This window comes from Sus scrofa, chromosome 12 (genome assembly GCF_054392235.1).
Source record: "Sus scrofa isolate SSC_HxYL_T2T_F1_AM1 chromosome 12, Sscrofa_HxYL_maternal_Yorkshire_Landrace_v2.0, whole genome shotgun sequence".
In the NCBI taxonomy this organism is placed as follows: domain Eukaryota; kingdom Metazoa; phylum Chordata; class Mammalia; order Artiodactyla; family Suidae; genus Sus; species Sus scrofa.
In genome coordinates, this window is record NC_139394.1 from 65,113,340 (window position 1) to 65,134,359 (window position 21,020).

The following is a 21,020-nucleotide window of genomic DNA, read 5'->3' on the forward strand; positions in this document are numbered from 1 at the left end:
GCCGGGCGCAGGGCGCGCGCGCGCGTCACGTGGGCGGCGCGGGCGCGCGCCCCACCGCGGGCGGGGGCGGGGCCAGCGCGCGGCCTCCCGTGAAGCCCCGCGCGGGGAAGGACCGGAACTCGGGGCGGGCGGCTTGTTGATAATATGGCGGCGGGAGCTGCCCGGGCGTCTGGAGGAGGCGGCGGGGCCCACACCCGGAAGAAGCGGCTCCTGTCGGGCTAGTGCGGCAGCCGCTGCGCACCCGGAAGTCCGGGCCGGTTGCTGAATGAGGGGAGCCGGGCCCTCCCCGCGCCAGTCCCCCCGCGCCCTCCGCCCCGACCCGGGCCCCGCCATGTCCTTCTTCCGGCGGAAAGGTAGCGAGGGGCGCGGGCGGCGGGGGCCGGGCCTAGGGCGGCGGGCGGCGGGCGGCGGCGCCGGGTCCTCGGGCGGCGGCGAGGCCGGGCGCTGCGGGCGGCGCGGCCGGAGCGGGCCTCCGTGCGGGCGGCCGGACGGCCGTCGCCTCCCCGGCCCCCGAGCGCTGCCCGGCCCCGCGCGCCGCGCTGCCTCGTGCGGACCGAGAGCGTTTCGGGTCGTGCGCGCGCGTCCGTGCGCGAGGAGAAGGAAATTCCTTCAGCCCCGGGTTGCGGAAGTCTCAGACTTTTCGGACCTCGGAGGGGCTTACGTCTCAAAGCAACACGTGAAAAAACTGCCTGCTGCAACTAGTGCTCTTTTCCAGTTTCTCCTTTGCGGGGGAGGGGAGTCTGCTGTTCCCAGAACGGCGTTGCTTACACCTGAAACTTCCCTAATGAAGGCTCCTTCTTTTGATGACTTAGCAAGTTTACGAAGTTTACTGGAACCCTGACTTTACACACAGATTACTTACGTTTCTGATTTTCTGCCCAGTGTTAAAGTAGAGGCCGCTTGGTTTTGAGCCTGCGCAGGGTTGTTGGCCTTTCGTTAAGGATTCGTATCCAGAGGGAACAGGTGTGGGTCTTTGGGGACCATAGTGGTTCCTGCATGGATTCCTCTTTCTTCAGAGAAAATTTGCCAGAGGAAAATGGGTTTGGGGGAAAGTACCAAGTCAGATGACAGCTCTGCTCCTAACTCTGTCACCTGGGACAGAAAAATGTCAACCCACTTTCCTCTCTCAGCTGAGCATTAGGCGATTCCCAAAGGCCCCGTTCAACTCTATAAATTAAAGAATTCCTTTTTAAGCACACACACTTTTAGTAACTGATGCCATGTGATGAGTGAATGAAAACAGATGTGAATGAATGAAACCAGCAAAATGGTACAAGGGAGCTTTATTGGTGAGGTATCTTGGTGTACTTAGCTCTCTGGTTTGTTTGACAGTGTGAAGATGGTTCGTGGGGGGTTATTTTTTAAATGGGAAAGGAAGGCGTTCTGTGTATAATGAGGCAAATTGTATGTTGTACAATAGACTCTTGTCTCTCTTTATTCAGTAAATACTTTGGAATGTCTCCTGTTTGCCAGGCACTGTGCTGGGCCCTCAGTGTTGGGCCCTGAACGAGACCAAGTCCCTGTATCCATGGAGCTCGCTCTCTGAAGGTTTAGACGACAATAAATCCCCCCTCCCGCCCCCATTTACAAATGGAGTAAAGTGTTATGAAAAAGAGAATTTGAGAAGAGACGTATTTCCCTTTGATATTATTAGTCAAAGGCCTCAGCAGGCGACCTTGACACTTAGAGCTGAGGGAACGGCAGGAGTGACTCCAGGTGCAGAGAATGGCACGTGCAAAGGTGGGGCGGCAAGAGTTTGGTGCCCTTCAAGAAAGAAAAGCAGCCCCAGTGACTCGGGCTTAGGGAGGTAGACAAGGATCAGGTGCTTCAGAGCTTTGTAGGTCATAGTTCGGTTTTATTTCAAGGGCAGAGGCAATATTGCTTTTAAAATTTTGAAAAGGAATGATTTTATGTTTTAAAAAGATGCTTCTGGATGCTTTTTGGAGACTAGATGTGGCAGGAATAGAAACTGGAGATGGTCCTATTTAGGGCTCCCCTCCAGTCTCTAAATACCGTCTTGAAATACCACCTGTCTGCTGATGACTCCCAGGCTTACATCTCCAGCTTGGCTGCTCTTCCCTGAATCCAGACTCTACCCAGCGTTGGGTCCACTTTTGACCTGTGTCTAACAGATGTCTAATAGGTAGACTAAGAGATAAGTCTTTAGCTTACTGCATCTGACATTTAATTTTAGTCCTCCTAAGCCTGTTCCTCAGTTTTTCTCATCTCAGTCAATTGTATTCCTGGCCTTTTAATTGCTCAGGCCAAAACTCCAGTGCCTTCTTGAGCCCTGTTTTTCGCTTCTACATCTGATCCGTCAGCACACCTGTTAGGTCTACCCCAGAACATATCTAGGTCCAGCCACTTCTCACCATCCCCGACGCTGAGGTCCTGGTCTTGGCGGTCGTCCCTGTTTAGGTTGGGTGGTGAAGGGTACCCTCTGAGGGGGTGGCATTCATATCTCAGCCTGAATGGGAAGAGGAAGCCAGATTTCTGAAGATGGAGGAAGCAGTATTTTGCCATAGGCTTCAGTTTGGTTTCCCCTCTTCCATTCTTGACCCCTCGGGTGTATTTTGCCGCACCTCTGGCAGATTCCTCCTGGGCTTCCTGTCCGTGGCCTCAGTCAGCTCGGCCCCGTGTTCATCTCCTGCTCTCTTTCTCCGCCACGCTTGCATTTTTACTGACCTTGTTGTCAAGTCATTCTCACCTCAGGGCCTTTGCACTTGTTCTCTGCCTGGAAACCTCTTCCCCCAGATGCACACCTGCTTTATTCTCCCATCTCCTTCAGGTTTTTGATTATTTGACATCTTTGTGAAGCTTTCTCTGACCAGCCTGCTCAAGATTGCAGTCCCTGGAGTTCCTGTTGTGGCTCAGTGGGTTAAGAACCCAGCTAGGATCCGTGAGGACTTGGGTTCAATACCTGGTCTTGGTCAGTGGGTCAAGTATCTGGCGTTGCTGTGAGCTGCCACATAGGTTGCAGATGCAGCTCGGATCCTGTGTTGCTGTGGCTGTGGCGTTGACCGGCAGCTGCAGCTCTTATTTGTCCCCTAGCCCGGGAATTTCCATATGGTGCAGGTGTGGCCTTAAAAAGAAAAAAAAATTATTGCTGTCCCTGGCGTGTGCACTTCCATGCAATGACCCTGCTTTATTTTTTTTTTTCTGTATCATTTATTACCATCTGCTGTACTCGGTGTTTTCTCAGGAGGGGAGCTGGTTTTTGTTCATGGCTGTATCCCCATCTAGATCAGTGCCTGGGACATAGTTAGGACTTTCTAAGTATTTGTTGGATAAGTAAGTAAACGTAAGGAAAATACCAGCAACTAGTAAGTGCTGTGCAGGGAATTGAAACAGTGATGTGGGAGCCGATCGCCAGAGGAGGGTTCGCGTTTGGATTGTAAGGAAGCCCCGTCTGAGAAGGTGCTGTTTAAACCGAGGTCTCCCGGGAGGAAGGAGAGCCGGCCTCGCAAAGGTAGAAGGAAAGGCGGTCCAGCTGGAGAGAACTGGTGGTGCAGATGCCCTGAGGCGGGAACCAGCTGGGCTTGTGGAAGGACGAAGAAGGCTGAAATTGCCTGGGAGAGCAGGACATGGAGTCAGAGGTACCAGCCGTGACTGGAGTGGAGAAAACCCGGGAACTCAGGAAAGCCGAGCCGGGGGCCGGAAGAGCCGAGAGCCCTCCGGGCAGTTGGGGGTTTGCGGGTGTGTCCAGGAGGCAGCTGGGTGCACGTCTGCAGTTGCGGAAGGAGGTCAGCACTTGCATTCTGGGTCAAGGTTTAAAAGTAGTCTGGGTAAATGGTGAAGACACAGGACTGAGATCGTCTAGGGAGCACGTATGATGCTTGAGTTAGTCAGGTGTGAAGGCTGCGCTGCTGTAACAGACGCAAGGAAGGCGTAACGGCTCAGACAGGAGCGGCCTCTCTTTTTCCCTTGTTCAGCCGTCCATTTCCCGGTCATCTGGTGGCTTCGCTTCATGACCACTCAGGGATCATTTCCCTCCTATCGTGTTGCTTTCTCTCAGGCTATGCTTTTTTGTTTGTTTGTTTTTTGGCCGAAACTGTGACATGTGAAAGTTCCCGGGCTGGGGATTGAACCTGTGCCACACCAGGACCCAGAGCTGCAGGGACAATACCAGATCCTTAACCCCCTGAGCCACAAGGGAACTCCCGAGTATTGTCTGTTTTATCAAAGCCAGGTCACAGCCGCTTTGGCCAGAAATGGCACATCCCGCTTCTGTTCACAGCCTGTTGGTGAGGTGAGGACCTGTCCATACGGTCATAGCTGACTCAGGGCCTTCTGGGAAGTGTAGAGAGGCTAGCCGTTGGGTGCCAGACGACAGCCCTCTTGCTGGGCAGGGGAGGATGCGTTCAGTGGCGTGTAGCATCTCCTGCCAGCCTGTAGACAAGGAGAGAACTCTGGGGCTGATCCAGCTTTTAGAAGTTAAGTTGGGGAATGTGAGCCACTGATAAAGGAGAATTGAAAAGAAAATGCCGGTGATAGAAGACTGCAGTGTCGGAATTCCCATGGTGGCGCAGCAGAAACGAATCCAATGAGGAACCATGAGGTTGCAGGTTCGATCCCTGGCCTCGCTCAGTGGATTAAGGATCCGGCATTGCTGTGAGCTGTGGTGTAGACTGGCAGCTGTAGCTCTGATTAGACCCCTAGCCTGGGAACCTCCATATGCTGCAGGTGTGGCCCTAAAAAGACCAAAAAAAAAAAAAAAAAAAAAAAAACAACTACTGTGTCATAGAAGCCAGGAGAACATCCTGTTTCAGAAAGGAGGGGTTATTCTATGCATGTCACTTGCGAGGTCAAGGCGAGTAGAAGTAGCTACCCACTTTGGTAACACGGAAGTGATGACTTTGACAGGAGTGGTGTCAATGGAATGGGGTGAGGAAGGTAGAATAACTGAAACACCTTTCAAGAAGGTTTGGGACGTTCCCCAGCAGCCTAGTGGGTTAGGGACCCAGCACTGTCATTGTTGTAGCTTGGGTTGCTGCTGTGGCGCAATCCCCCGCGTGGGAACTTCCGCATGCTGAAGACGCAACCAAAAATAGGTCAGTAGCCACTGGAGAACTGTGTAGTTGGCAGAAATTAGAAATACCGAGGAGGAGGAGTTCCCGCTGTGACACGGGGGGTTAAGATCCGGCATTGCCGAAGCTGTGGTGTAGGCTCAGATTCCATCCCAGGCCTGAGAACGTCCGTATGCCACGGGTGCAGCAAAAAAAACGGCAACAGCCCAAAACCCCCCCAAAACCAAGGATGAGAGTAGGAGGCATGGGGATGGGGAGTGTAGACTTGTAGAGCCGCTTTCACTAAAAGCGCGTCGAGTTTATTACCTGGTGGTGTCACGTCCAGGGATTTATTCTAGAAGAACTCTTGCATATAGACGTAGACGTGGGCTGGAGTGTGTATCACGTCGGCGTTTGTGACGGTAAAAAGCAGGAAGTAAAACCTAAACATTCATGACGAGGAAAATGGATAAAGGTACGTTTATTTACAGAAATTAAACAGCTACAATAATAAGCTAGAATTATATGAGTGAACCAGAACTGTATCAGTATAGACAAACATCAGGTTATTTATTTTTTTTTGGTCTTTTTGCCTTTTCTAGGGCTGCTCCCGCAGCACATGGAGGTTCCCAGGCTAGGGGTCGAATTGGAGCTGTAGCTGCCAGCCAACACCACAGCCACAGCAACGTGGGATCCGAGCCTCATCTGCAACCTACACCACAGCTCACGGCAACACTGGATCGTCAACCCACTGAGCAAGGCCAGGGATCGAACCCACAACCTCATGGTTCCTAGTCGGATTCGTTAACCACTGCGCCACGACAGGAACTCCTTAAACGTCAGGTTATTAAATCAGTGCAAGTGTCGGATACTGTCGAATACTATCCCTGCAATTTTTAAAGATGTGCAGAATGATACCATGTTTTATTTTTTTATACATTCATGTGTGGTAATAGTCTAAAAACGTGTGGCAATAAATACATCTAATTTAGAATAGTGTTTATCACTGGGAAAGGAGAATGTAGTAATTCATAGGAATCTATGTATGAAATATGCATGTAATGTTTATTCACATTATTAATTGTAAATTAATTATAGTTTTGCATGTAACTATAAATTTAGGGAGAGAAGAAAAGGCAAAATGCTGTTGTTTGGTAGAGTCAGGCAGTGTGAGGGCTTTGATGTTTGAAACACGGAGTGGATCTGATTGGTAGCCTAAGGGTGCATGGGGGTGGCCGAAGGCACCGTGGAGGTGTCTTTGGGTGGCAGGATCAGTTGGTGCTGGGAGTGGTCTGGGTGTTGGAGATGAGGGAGAGACCCCACTAAGGGTCCCCCCCAGATGTCTGGCCTGAGGACTGGTGGGTGATGGCGTCCCTCGTGGGAGGAGACAGGGAGTGCTGTAGGAACAGGTTTGGGAAAAGTGGTACATTCCGTTTTGGACAGTGGAGTTGTGGGGAATGGCAGAAAGGCAGGTAACTATGAATTTAGATCAGAAGGGATTTAGGAGGTCCTGTTGTGGCTGCGCAGCTTAAGAACCTGACGCAGGTTCAGTGGGGATGCGGGTTCCATCCCTGGCCTCGGCTGCGCTCAGTGGGTTAAGGAAACTGTTGCAGGTGTCTCTGGGACCCGGTGTGGCACAGGCCAGCAGCTGCAGCTCCAGTTGAGCCCCTAGCATGGGAACTTCCACATGCCACAAAAAGAAGACCAAAACAAGGATTGAGACTAGAGAGAGGAAACCAGGAGTCACGGCGAATCTGGAGTAGCGAAAGCCTTAGGAATAGCTGAGATCAGCCAGGAGGTAACGTGTGCGTATGTAGCGGAAAGAGAGGGCACCAGACTTGTCCCTGGGAAACTCCAGGTTGGCAAGGGGGGTGAACTGAGAAGAAGCAGCTGGAAAACCAGGAGGCCACGCACAGTTGGTGTTTCAGGAGCGGGATGTCGCCGGCTGGCAGGTGGTGCTGAGGCTGTGCCCAAACCTGCCAGCCCACCACCACCTTGTCTTGTTCTGTCTGCCTGGCAGCAGGGACCAGTGCCTGAAACAGTCTGACTTGTTCTCGTCCATGTTTTTTTTTGTTTGTTTGGTTGGTTGGTTTTTTTTGTCTTTTTGCTATTTCTTGGGCCGCTCCCGCGGCATATGGAGGTTCCCAGGCTAGGGGTCGAATCGGAGCTGGAGCCACCAGCCTACGCCAGAGCCACAGCAATGCTGGATCCGAGCCGCGTCTGCGACCTACACCACAGCTCACTGCAATGCCGGATCGTTAACCGACTGAGCAAGGCCAGGGATCGAACCCGCAACCTTATGGTTCCTAGTCGGATTCGTTAACCACTGCGCCACGACGGGAACTCCTCGTCCATGTTTGAATCCACATCCTCGCACGTTGACTTCTTGTCTGAGCCACGAAAGTGCTGGACACGCATGACACCCAGGCATTTGTCGATGGATGGACTTAGCAGATACTCAGAACTAGTTATTTCCTGGGCCAGCCTGTAAACACCTAACATTTAAGAGCACGAATAGAGAGAAAGTCACATTCTGGAATTTCTTATTTTGATAGCCTTTTTTTTCTTTATTTCTTGGCCTTTTTTAAGGGCCGCACATGTGACATATGGAAGTTCCCAGGCTAGGGGTCAAATCAGAGCTGCAGCTGCCGGCCCACACCACAGCCACAGCCACACCAGATCCAAGCCATGTCTGCGACCTACACCACAGCTCACGACAACGCTGGATCCTTAAGTCACTGAGCGAGGCCAGGGATCGAACCTGCATCCTCATGGATACTGGTTGGGTTCCTCACTTCTAAGCCACAGTGGGAACTCCTTGATAACCTTTTCATAGTGAGGTTAAAACAAACAGGTAAAGTGGGTGAGCCGTAGTCCGGAGTCAGATGTGTGAGGCTCTCATTTGGCTGAAGCCGCCCCGCGCCTCCCTCCCGGCTGCTGTGTTGTTAGCGTGTGTGCACCAGGAGGCCGGTGTTCTGCGTAGCAGGGGGAAGGTTGTGTGGTTGGCGTGGCAGTGGTCGTTAAAGCGAGAGCACTAGGAGTTGGGGTGTTGGTCGAGTGTGTCTGGCGCTGGGGTGGGACACAGGACGTCAGCGGTGTCACGCGGCTGAAGAACTGGCCTCCTTCCTGATGCACCTTGAGTGAGGGGCACCTGCGGGACGCTATTTACCATCCTAGTCGCTCTTCTAAGCGCTTTTCACGTGTGTGTCTCGGTCTGCAGGCCTCTCAGGCGGGGCCGGGGCTGGTGGAGAGCCTCGCCTGGAGATGTCAGGGGCCCCGTGGCCACTGGGCTCGGGGTGCTCTGGGGCCTTCCTTTACTCACCCCACCGCAATCCTGGACGCCGAGCTTTGCGCCAGGGGTAAAAGAGGGATTTTCTAGGGCTTGGCCGACCAAGGTTGGGGTCCTGCCTGGTGGAATGACTCTCCGAGCTCTTAGCAGGGACCCCGGGAGTTCAAGTAGCATGTCCAGGATCACACGGCTACTGAATGGCAGGGCCAGAGTCTGAACATCTTCCGACAGCGCCTCTCCCTAAGCTCTTGACCACTGCCGTTCAAGGGTCACTTCCCCGACGGCTGCCCTGCACCCCTCCCACCCCCCACACCCAGGGCAGTTGGTCCATTGCTGTGGAACTAGGCCCGGGGCTGGTGGGGAGAGGGGCTGACTTCACAGCCTTCGCAGCGGGCGTGGGGCTGCGGAGGCTCACAGTGCTCTCCTCTCTCCTAGCCAGAGGCAGAGAGCAGGAGAAGACCTCGGACGTCCCGTCGGGGAAAGGTGAGTCCGCGCTTGGCCGCGAGGGCCTGGCACCCCGTCCGCCTCTCTCTCCGCAGTGACCGAGGGCTGTCCCTTCTTTGCTGGTGCCTCTTCGGCACCGAGCACGCGTTGGCTGCCCCGCTGACTCCACTGAAGCCTGTCCTCCTCATTCGTCACACGTCTGACTGTTCCCTGAAAGCAGCTAGTTGACTTTATTTTAAAAAACAAAAAGCAGACAGTACTCTCTTGAGCAGACCAACAGCTGACTTCTGACGCCTGGTGTCCTGCGATTCACCCTGCAGCGTGGGTGCTCAGTTTTCACTTCTTTATTGCTTTGGACGAACGGCCTTAGCAATTGTGCAGAGGACCGTAGTGGAATCAGTGTATTGTCCCTCTTCATAGGGAGTCCATGCTTTTTTAGACCGCAGTCTCTGCTGTAGTTACGTTCGTGTGTTGTGTGGCTCGCACTGAGTCTTAACTCACATGATCGACTTGCAGAGAGACCCTCGTTATACCTTAAGAGATTTGTGTACTTAGGAAGAGGTAGGGTACCTTACAGCCTTGTTTTCTGCTTGCTTCTGAATTTTTCTTTTTTTGCATTTTTAGGGCCACACCTGGGGCACATGGAGGTTCCCAGGCTGGGGGTTGAATCAGAGCTGTAGCTGCTGACCTGTGCCACAGCCACAACAACCTGGGATCTGAGCGGAGTCTGCAGCCTACACCACAACACACGGCAACACCAGACCCTTAACCCACTGAGCAAGGCCAGGAATTGAACCTGCATCCTCATGGTTCCTAGTCGGATTGTTTCCACCGAGCCATGATGGGAACGCCTGCTTAGTCCTGATAAAGTGCCTTGGGTTCTGTGTTGGATCATGCTGCCTTCCTGAAGCAGGACGGGATTAGCATTGGTGAAGGCCTGAGGCCCTCGAGCAGAAGGCTGCTGTTGTGTAGGAGGAGGGGCCTTCGATGTCTGAGGCACCTGGTCACCCTTGCTGAGCTCTGCCTCTGACGGCCTGACCATAGCAAGTCATGCGAGTGGCCTCCTTGGTGAAGTGAAGTGACTTCTGAATCGGTACCAGGCTCAAAAATTCCATGCCTGTGCTCTGTTTATGATGGTACCTAATCTGTGCTTAGCATCCGTTCCCTGCTTTAATTTAGAATAGCAGGAAAACAGGCGCTCCAGAAGGTCGCAGTCGGATTAGACGGACAGGCTTGGCTACCAGACAGTAGCAAACAAACCAAAATGATAACAGCGATGATTTATTGAGCAGCTTTTCTGTCCGGGTGCTGGGCGGAAGCTGTGGCTCTAACAGTGAGCAGAAAAGGCTTGGGCCCAGACCCTGCCCTCGCTGACCTTACAGGCGGGCGGCGGTAGGAGGGGCGTTCGTCACGTGGTTCCACAGGTGCCTTGGGAGGTCCCTGGTGATGGGAGTAAGCGATCTGGACGGACCCCTGGGGGAGGTACCTTGCGTGGAACCTTGTTCTTGATCCAGCGTGACGTCCGGGGAGAGGGCATTCGGGCGGACGGACCCCTGGCTTTGCGGCTGCCCGCCGCTGGCACTGGCGAGACCCACCCTGGGAAGGAACGCGCCCAGTTGTGTGTCCGCTCAGTTGTGTGTCCGGTGGGAGGTGCTCCTGAGACACTCACTCAGCTGCGCAGTAATTCAGAGGCTGAGCTTTAAGCCAGAGTCAAAGGGGGAGTTTTCTGAGATCCGGCAAAGCCGAGGTTGAGCGCCTGCCTGTTGGGACGACTCATTGACTTAGGGGAAGTTCTTAACTTCTTTCTCTGTGTGTACTCCTCTCCAAAGTGAGGCGGATACTAGCCTCCGGGGCTGCTGTGAGAGAGACATGAAATGCCAAACCCCACGGATGTACATGGAGAAACCAGGACAGTGCCTCGTGCGCAGCAGGTGCTACGTAGTAATACGTGAAGGGCCGTAGCCCTCTGTGGTTTTGACCGAGTGGCCCTCAGAGCTGTCGGGTCAGTTACATTACCTGTGGGATTCCAAGGGTTTCAGAGGAAGTTGAGAGCAGCAAGCGGTTTCTGAAGTTGAGACAAGACATCGTAGAAATGAGACCTGGTCTGTATGAAGTTTGAATAATAAGGATTCGAATGAAAGAGTCGGTTCTTCCTCGCTTCCCGAACCAGGCGCTCATTTCTTTGTGTTTGTATTGGGCAGAGGGGCCTGCCGACGAGTGAAGGGAAATTTTTACCGACAGATTGAGGTCGGAGTGTAGAGGGTCTTAAAGACCAGAACAGGGAGGTGAGTCAGAGGAGAGCAGGGCAGACCCCGCAGGTGCTTGGCAGGAATACAGGAAGACCTGCCCTAGGCAGGTAGTACGAGAAGGGGGCGGCGTTTCCTTTTTCTGGAAGGAAAAGTCAGCAGGTCTGGGCAGGTGGGCAGTGAGGAAGGAGGGGCTCAAGAGCTTGCGCTCTGGTGACTCTGGACTTTGCAGAGATGGGCAACGTAGAGAAGGAGAACTGGTCTGGAAGAAAGTGCGGTGCGTCTGCATCCGGACCCAGGGGTCTTGAGATGGTAGAGACGGCGACGACTTAGGATGGCGCGTCGCAAGCAGGTAGAGCCCAGGCGCGGCGGCGGCCCCCCGGCCTGCAGCCCTGCGGAGGTGCGCCCGCGGCAGGGCCGCGCTCGGACGATCCCCTGGCGGCAGCCAGAGGGCCCGTGGGCCGTTGTGTCTACTGGGTAACTATTTAGATTTTAGATTCCTCTCTTAGCTAGAGTTTTCTCTACTTTGCAGACGTTTTGGGGTCCCACTTCAGTTTATTTGGGTGGGGGGAGCTCACGCCTTACAAGAGGTTTGAGAGGGTGGCTGTGGTGACGACGGAAGGCCTGAGGGTGAGCGGGCTTCCTCGAGAGAGCGCGGGGCCTGGACAGAGCCGCTTGGGCAGAGGAGGCTCAGGGGCAGGAGGCCAGGTCTGAGCCCTGGGCGTTCCTTCCTGTCGCGGGAGGGCGAGGGAGGCAGGGACTCGGAGCCGCGACCTGGGGAAGTGGGTGGCGGGGGGCGTCCCCACACCCTACGTAGGAAGAGCGCGGAGTCGCCCCGTCCTCACTGGTATTTGAGCTTATTGTCTGTACCCAAACCAGTTATTATTATTTTTGTCTTCTGCGGGCCGCACCCGCAGCATATGGAGGTTCCCAGGCTAGGGCTTGAATTGGACCTGCTGCCGCCGGCCACACAGCAGACACAGCCACACGGGATCCATGCCTCGTCCGCAGCCCACACCGCAGCTCATGGCAACGCCGGGTCCTTAAGCCACTGAGCCAGGCCGGGCAGCGAACCCGTGTCCTCATGGAGGCTGGTCGGGTTTGTTAACCGCTGAGCCACAGCAGGAACTCCCTAGTTTGTGAATGTTCACGTTCACTTTGTCTTTGAGCAGCTTGACCTTTTATTAGGTGGTGAAATCCTGTGACTCGATTAGAGAGTAAAATACGTACGCCGAAGACTTTTTCTAATTTTGTCCCTCAGTTTTTACTTTGCAATTTTCGTTTTGTTCCTTCAGCAAGCAAGGATTAAAGATTGAAAATGGTCTGTTTCTAAATGTTTGCTGCCTTGGGCACTTTCTGTCTTCAGCCGGCGTTCTCACAGAGAACTTTCTCAAAGAAAGCTCTTTTTTAAGTTCCGTCTCTGGCGCAGTATTTTGAGTTTTTCACAATAGGGTGTTTCTGCCCGGACGTCTGCTGCTCGCTTGGCGGGCCTTTTCCCTGAGCATCTTCCGTTGAGCGTGCGCACTTACTTGAGAGAGGTGGTGTGTCATCTGCTTTTTAAAGTTCACTTAAAGCCTCTTACAGGGACAGGTTGAGACTATCACATTGTGTTTAATTTTTAACAATTTTTTGAAAACTTATAGCTTCAATATCCGTACATTCCCCACAAAAAAGCACCAAAAACCATGCCTTGCTGGAGGCTGCAGGACCAAGCCCCGTGGCGATCAGTGCCATCTCTGCCAACATGGACTCCTTTTCCCGGAGCAGGACAGCCACGCTCAAGAAGCAGCCGAGCCACATGGAGGCCGCTCATTTCGGGGACCTGGGTAAGTGCCTCTCAGTTTTTGCTAACCTCCAGCAGGACGAGGGATTTGAGCACGGGGTGCGGACTGCCCGCCAGGGGATACCAAACCGTGTCATTGGCTGGGGCTTTGGAAGAAGGGTTTAAACTGAAATAACATCTGTAAGTATGATGGATGGTTCCATGCTGTGTTTCTATACATATAAAAAGCATGCCTGAGAGAAAAGTGGGCCATTTCCGGAAGAAGAAAGACATTTGGCGAAATACACACTAAATATATGAAACGATGCCTCACTGCACTAATACTCAGTGAAGTGCAGATTAAAATAATGGGAGTTCACCTCCTGGCTCCGTAGAAGCGAGTCTGACTAGCATCCTTGAGGACGCAGGTTCAATCCCTGGCCTCGCCCAGTGAGTTGAGGATCTTGTGTCACCATGAACTGTGGTGTAGGCCAGAGGCTACAGCTCCAGTTCTCCCCCAGCCTGGGAACCTCCATGTGCTTGGCTGCTGCCCTAAAAAGACAAGAAAAAATAAATTAAAATAATGAGTTCGTGTTCCCCCAACACCTTGGCAGATATTTCAAGTTTGGTCATTGGAATGGTAGTGTAGATGCAGGAAGTAGCCACTCCTGTTAGTGGAGGCGTAAATCGGTAGTTGTTTGGAAGGCCGTTTGCAAGTATTTATCAAAAGATAAAACATAAGATCTCGCCCTCAGGCATGCTCCCATGTGTGTGCACAAAAACAGGTGTGCAGGTATGTAGAAGGCCGTTCCCTGCTGTCCCTTTACGGCAGCAGAACGTGAGGAACAACCTGGGAGCATCCACTAATAAAGACGGAGTCGGGAGTTCCCGTCGTGGCCCAGCGGTTAAGGAACCTGACTAGCGTCTATGAGGATGCGGGTTCGATCCCTGGCCTCGCTCAGTGGGTGAAGGATCCGGTGTTGCCATGAGCTGTGGTGTAGGTCACAGACACGGCTCGGATCCCGCGTTGCTGTGGCTGTGGTGTAGGCTGGGGTCTACAGCTCCAATTAGACCCCTAGCCTGGGAACCTCCATATGCCGCAGGAAGCGACCCTAGGAAAGAAAAAAAAAAAGAAGTAGTCAAACTGTGATAGGCCGGTACTCTGGAATACTGCGTAGCCATTTAAAAGTCTGTAGAAAACACTGAGAAAGGTCTAAGCCATTACAGCGAACGGAGCTGGCCACATGGGGCGTGTATAGTAGGGTCTCTTGTGTTAAAATCATTCTTCCCTCTCCTCTTAATAAAGGAAAGGATATGCAGGAGACCCTTGTTTTCTGAATATTTGTTGCCCAAATTTCTGCACTTAAAAAAGTTGTCTGTCAGTTTATCATAAATTGAAAAAGATCCACGAATGGATTGATTTCTAGTAAAATTCGTCGCTGCTCTGCTGCTCTCTCTGCTTGGCATCGTGTGTCGTCAGAGCCCAGGTGTCCCGGTGTCTGTGGGGCGCCCTCCGGGCTCTGCAGAGCCCATTCGTGTTGGGCACGAGGTCAGATGGTGAAGTTGACGGGATGACTCCCGTGTCTGGAGGAAAGGGTACAGCCCCTCTGGGAAGCAGTTGGGCAGTTTCACGTGCAGCTAGACGTGCGGTTACCTCTGACCCAGCAGCCGCGGTCTTGGGCATTTCCCCCGAGAAGCGGAAGCCGGGTCTCCCCGCACACCTGTACGTGAGCGTGCAGGGCGGGGAGGTGGCCATGAAAGGCCTCAGAGGGCCGGCGGCCTGGGAGCTGGTCCCATCCTGACGGTGGGCGAGTCGACACGCGAGGCAGCTGCGGAGAACGCGGCCGGCCCGGGCGAGTCCGGGGCCGCTGGGCCGTCTGACCCAGGCGCAGTCGGAAAGGTGGCACCGTAGTGGGACACTGTCGAGACGACACGGGTCCTGTGTCACCTCTTGCAACTGCAGGTGAACCTACCATTGCCTCAGAATTAAGAGGGAAGTGTAAGGGCGTCGCGTGAGCCGTGCGGGGACCGGGAGTTCCTGGAGTTCACGAAGGAGATGCGGACAGGTAGACAGCCAGCAGGGGCTTCCGAAGAGACGCCGAAGGACTAAGAAAAGCCGTCTGAAAAGTCGAAGCCCTCAGTTTATTTTATGAAAACGAGCCTCTGTGTGATGCTGTGGAAGTTTAAAGTGTTTTACTTTTTTCATTATTCTTATACTTAGCTTCTGGTTATAATTGCAAGCTAAATTTACCTAAATATAAACATTTTATTGTTTTATTAAGCTTGGTTTTATTTTTCAAGATAAAATCTTGTAACTTTTTTTTTTTTTTTTGATCCCAACCTGCCAAAGCTTGATGTGGGATCTCAATTACCAGGCCAGGGATTGAACCCCAGCCACAGTGGTGAAAGCACCAAGTCCTAACCACTAGGGCATGAGGAAACTCCCAAACTCTTTATTTTGTTATAAACAATGCTAAGAGAGAGTTCCCGTTGTGGCTCAGCAGTAACGAACCTGACTGGTATCCACGAGGACTCGGGTTCGATCCCTGGCCTTGCTCAGTGGGTTAAGGATCTGGCATTGCCGTGAGCTGTGGTGTACGTCACAGACACAGCTCGGATCCTGCATTGCTCTGGCTGTGGTGTAGGCCGCAGATGTAGCTCCGATTCCGCATTGTGCCAGCAGCTGCAGCTCTAATTTGACGCCTAGCCTGGGAATTCCCATGTGCCGTGAGTGCAGCCCTAAAAAGACCAAAAAAAAAAAAAAAATGCTAAGCGTTCATAATATTGGGGGGTGGGGGGCAGGCAAGGGCCATGGGGTATAGAAGTTCCCAGGCCACAGGTGGAAGCTGCTGTGCAGGAGCGACTCGAGCCACTGCAGTGACAACTCTGGATCCTTCACCTGCTATGCCACCAGAGAACTCCAACGTCTTTCTCGCCATGTCCACACATCCATGGTTTTTCCTCGGGACAAGTTCCTAGAAGCAGAGCTGCTGGAGTGAAAATCATGCAGATGGCTCAGGCCTTGCCGTCTTCGAACGCTCCCCAGAAAGGCTTTACCATTTTGTGTTCTCACCATGTGTCTTTTTGCCGTGCCCTTATTAGTGCTCGTTGTTAAAACACAAAAGCAGGACAGCTTTCAGTCGACAGGCAAACTTACATTCGTTCGCTTTTCTGAGACTTTTAATGAGGTTGAATTTTGTTTAGTATTTTCATCGGCCTTTTTTCTTTCTTTGGGACTAGCGTCATAAACGTTTTCTCCGTAAGAATGTACATGGTCGGAATTGTCCTGAAAAGAGCTAGAATTCATTGAGTGACAAAGGCCTTTTGGGCAGGCAAAGGACGTCTCGGGTGGTCGTTACCTGTTACTGAACGGCTAACCCTTTTGCTTCCTTTAGGCAGATCTTGTCTGGACTACCAGGCTCAAGAGACCAAATCCAGCCTCTCGAAGACCCTTGAGCAAGTCTTGCGCGACGCTGTCGTCCTCCCGTATTTCATTCAGTTCATGGAACTTCGGAGAATGGAGCATTTGGTTAAGTTTTGGTTAGAGGCTGAAAGTTTCCACTCGACAACGTGGTCGCGAATAAGAGCCCACAGTCTGAACACGGTGAAGCAGAGCTCGTTGGCGGAACCCGTCTCTCCAACTCAAAAGCACGAAACTGCGGCTGCTCCTGTAACCGAGTCCCTTGACCAGAGGTTGGAGGAGCCGAGCTCCGCCCAGTTGCTCCTAACTCAGTCCGAAGGAATCGACCTGACTGACAGAACTAGCAACACTCAGAATCACTTGCTGCTCTCCCCGGAATGTGACGGCGCCCGTGCTCTCCACCCGGCAGCGGCCCGGACAGGGGCGCGTCGGGCTTCCCTGGAACCCCAGGAGTCCTGCAGACTTACCGTGGCCAGTAGAAATAGTCCCTCTTCTCCCCTGAAGGAGGTGTCAGGAAAATTAATGAAAAGTAAGTACGTGATTTTTGTCTCTCTTGATCCTGTTGGGTTTTTGTTTGGTTGGTTGATTGGTTTATTTTCAGAAAATCAAATTACATGAGTTCCTACTGTGGCTCAGTGGTTAACGAACCATGAGGTTGCAGGTTCAATCCCTGGCCTCACTCAGTGGGTTAAGGATCGGGCGTTGCTCTGAGCTGTGGTGTAGGTCGCAGATGCAGCTTGGATCTGGTGTTGCAGTGGCTGTGGTGTAGGCTGGCGGCTACAGCTCCGTTTAGACCCCTAGCCTGGGAACCTCCGTGTGCCGTGGGAGCAGCCTCAAGAAAAGGCAAAAAGACCCAAAAAAAAAAAAAAAAAAAATCTAATCACGAAGTGAAAGTTGAGATGAATTTAGAGGGGTTGGAATAGTTGTCTTGTCTCCCATAGCCACTTGTAAATTGGCGAGTGTTTAGGATCAGTGTGTAAAAAAGGAACACGGGGCTGCCTCTCGTGTCTGGCTCATCCAAGAACGATGCTGGCAGAATTCGCAAACGGACAAGGGTCACCTCATTTTGCTTTTTTCCCTTCTGCAGATTTTGAAATCAAATCCTTGTCCAAACGGGCTGATTTCATCCTTGCCTCAGTCTTTGGCTTATTGCTATTTTACTGTACCTTGCAGATGAAGTCCTTTTCCTGGTGCCGGCAGGCGACGTCAGTTCTGTGCTGGTTGCTGTATGTGGATGTCATTGAATAGTCACAGCCCCTCTGTGAGCAGGCAGCCATCCCGTTTGACCCGAGAGAGAGCGAGCGAGAGAGAGAGAGAGCGAGAGAGAGAGAGAGAGCGAGAGCGAGCGAGCGAGCGAGCGTGAGCGCCAGCGGGCGGGCGAGCCGTGGCCCCCGGCCCGGGAAGCAGGGGAGCTGCTCTCTTCCGCAGCGCCTGGGGGCTGGGGTTCAGGCCCTGGCACCTGACAGCAGCACCTCTTTCTTTTTTTTCTTCTCCTCTGTTAGTCTGGAAATTACACACTCTCCGTTTTTCAGTTATTGCCTCCTAGGAATCTGATTAGAGAGCTTACAGCCCATGCTTGTCTTCTTGCGTCTTTGTTTCTCAAAGGTCTAGGCGATTTTTTTTGGTCTTTCCTTGTGTGCTTTTTTCGTTTTTCGCTCCTGAGATTTTGCGGTTTTTTGGGGCAGTTTAGGGAAACCAAGGGGAAGGTCCAGGATGTCCCGTGTAGCGTTTGCTCCCGACGTGCGTTGTGTCCACCGTGACACCCGTCTCCCCGGGGAGGGACACCGCTGCAGCCGCCGAGCCTCCCCGGGCACGCCGTGCTGGCCAGAGGCCGGGGCTCGCTGCGGGGTTCGCTCCTCGTGTGTGTGCTCTCCGGGTCTGGGCACACCTTGTATACCCGCGATGGTACCCTGGCCACCGCTGACTGTGTCCCGCCCTCCGTAGTTCTTTGCTTTTCTGAACATCCTGTAGTAGCAAACGCATAGTAGGGCGCCTTCTCGGATGGGTGGTGCCGTCTCCAGATCTATCCTGTGGTGTGTTGATTCTCTCTTAAAATGGCTGTAATCTATTGGAGCAGTCTTTTAGTGCGTTACTTTTATCTAAAACTTAGTGAATTTACATTTCTGGATTTTTTTTTCCCTTCAGATTTGCCTGGTCACTTTGGTTTCTTCTTTTATTCCTCCACCCCCTTGTGAGGCCATCGTTTATTTAAATTTATTAAACAGATACTCATTGTCTTTTAATCCCAGTATGTGTGGTTTTCGTGTATCTGATTCAGCATTTATTTGTCTCTGTAGATTCACGCTCTTGGTAGCCTGTGATTTTAGTGGGTTTTGGCTGTGAGTATTTATGTATGTTTTGGATTTTTAATCTTTGGTGATTCTTTGGGGACTCTGATTAATTGGGTTCGTCCAGAACCTGTTTGCATTTGCTTTTACCATGTATCCCAGGATGGCTTTATTACGCTCCTGGTACCACTTAAAACTAAATTTTCGTCCTGGGTTTTTCAGGCCCTAAACTCTTAAGGCCTTCCCACTGATTTTGGTCTAATCTTCTACCCTGTTGGGGCGCTGGGCGACTGCCCTTCAAAGCGTAGCCTTCAGGCCTCTTGGAGTCGGTGGTGTTCTCAGGTGCACACCTCTCTCCCTCCCCACCTGCCGCATGCTTGCGCCCATCTGATCGGTACCAGCTCCTGCGGGTCCACAGCTCCTTCTCTGTAGTCCACCACTCCGGACAGCCTTGACCCTCACAAGTGGTTTAGTTATTTGGGCTGCACCTGCATCATGTGGAGGTTCCTGGGCCAGGGATCTGACCCGCAGCACAGAAGTGGCGACGCTAGATCCTTCACCCACTGAGCCAGGAAGGAACATCACAAGTTATTTCTTATTTATTTATTTTTTTGTCTTTTGCCCTAATTTAGGGCTGCACCCACAGCATATGGAGGTTCCCAGGCTAGGGGTCTAATCGGAGCTGTAGCCGCCGGCAACGCTGGATCCTTCACCCACTGAGCAAGGCCAGGGATCGAACCCGCATCCTCATGGATACGAGTCAGGTTTGTTAACCACTGAGCCACGATGGGAACTCTGACAAGTTATTTTTTTAAATGAAAAATTTGGACCTAAAGGGATATGAGCTTATTGGAGAATTATGAATCTGATTATGGGGCAATTTCACATGCTGCTGGGGTATAAAGATGGTGTCTATAAATACAGTACACTACCTCTGTGGACGCCTCAATTCCGAATTCTAAAATAGTGGTTGGCCCAGAGAGTTCAGATGAGGGAACTGCTGGTACTTGTTTTGGCCTCTCACTATATCCCTTACTTTGCTACAAACTCCTGATATAATTTTCAAAAGCATTTTGGGGGAGTCTGGTATTAGGCGGTGTTTCTTTGCACATCTAGTAAGGTCAGTTTCTGGAAATGGAAGGTCAAAATGTGTTTCTTTAATTGTAATGCCCTTTATTGCTTTTGGAAACTGCCTGTTGTAGTGGTAGTTTATTTCAGTAAAAAAAATAGGAGTAGCAGTGGCGGCATTAAAAGACTATTGGGAGTTCCCGTCATGGCTGGCGCAGTGGTTAACGAATCCGACTAGGAACCATGAGGTTGCGGGTTCAATCCCTGCCCCTGCTCAGTGGGTTAAGGATCCGGCGTTGCTGTGAGCTGTGGTGTAGGTCACAGACGTGGCTCGGATCCTGCGTTGCTGTGGCTGTGGTGTAGGCCGGCGGCTACAGCTCCAATTCGACCCCTAGCCTGGGAATGTCCATATGCCGTGGGAGCGGCCCAAGAAATGACCAAAAAAAAAAAAAAAGACTATTGGTTTTTGACTTCTTATTTTAAAAATTTACACGCAGGGAGTTCTGTCTTGGCTCACTGGTAACGAACCTGACTAGTATCTATGAGGATGGGTGTTCAATCCCTGGCCTCACTCAGTGGGTTAAGGATCCAGTGTTGCCATGATCTGTGGTGTAGGTTGCAGACGGGCCTCAAATTCAACCCCTAGCTTAGGAACTTCCCTGTGCTGCGGAAAATGGCCCTAAAAGGACAAAAAGCAAAAAAAAAAAAAAAAAAAAAAAAAAAAATGTGCAAGAGGTAAATGTGACACTCGTGATGTACATACTTGAATTGTACCACACGCATAATTCCTGTAAGTCGTCCGTCAAATTTAATAATACAGTGACCAGCAAAAGCAAGTTCATTTGGGGAGAGCTAGAGACGTTGCAGTTTGTGAGTTGTGATGGGCCGTAGGCAGATCCAAGGAAGGGAGCTTGCTTTTGCACACGGAGAGGCAGGGGAGTTGGGGGCTGCGGCCGCCAGAGACCGTGGGAGGAAGCTGGGCCCAGAGGAGGGAGGCCCCTCCTCGGCGGGGTGCTGCTGTGTCTGGCGGGGTGCTGCTGTGTCTGGCTGGCTGGGCGGAGGAAGTTTCCTTCTTCCTGCGGGCTGGCAAGGGGACAGCGCCTTCCTGCTGAGATGCGGGCGCTGGTCTCTTCCTCTTTGGGGTTAGGGTGACGCGTGGCCGGAGGCCAGGGCTTCCCCTGCTGGCCGGTCCTCGCCCCGGCTTCGGCCGAGGCTTCCTTAGTTTCCGGGTGAAGGGTGGTGCTGTCACCTCTGCGGTCAGCCTGTGCCCCGGCTCTTCGCCGCCGCTGGTCAGTGGGCGCTCTCGCTCTCTGGCCCTTTCCGCCCTGCTGGGCGAGTGACCGACGGGGGCGCGGACTCGCGACTGGCCTCTTAGACGCCGCCTGGCGGCCTTGAAGGCCGGCCGTGTCTTCTGCAGCCCAGTCCGTTGTAGGGAAGCCGTTCGTCGACGTCCAGATGCCTTCCAGCTTGTGATTGTGAAGAAGCTTGCTCTGAAC

The 21,020-nt window shown here is 52.5% G+C and overlaps 1 protein-coding gene across 1 annotated transcript in view; it reads left to right on the top strand.

Annotated features, from left to right (window-relative positions):
- Positions 1-300: 300 nt before the first annotated feature.
- Positions 301-21,020, top strand: part of AKAP10 (A-kinase anchoring protein 10) — a gene marked incomplete at its 3' end in the record, with an annotated part of 50,096 nt that continues 29,376 nt past the window's right edge. The window contains 4 exon segments of the mRNA NM_214138.1: positions 301-353; positions 8,731-8,778; positions 12,629-12,811; positions 16,143-16,697. Of these exon segments, the coding sequence (NP_999303.1) occupies positions 332-353; positions 8,731-8,778; positions 12,629-12,811; positions 16,143-16,697 (808 nt within the window).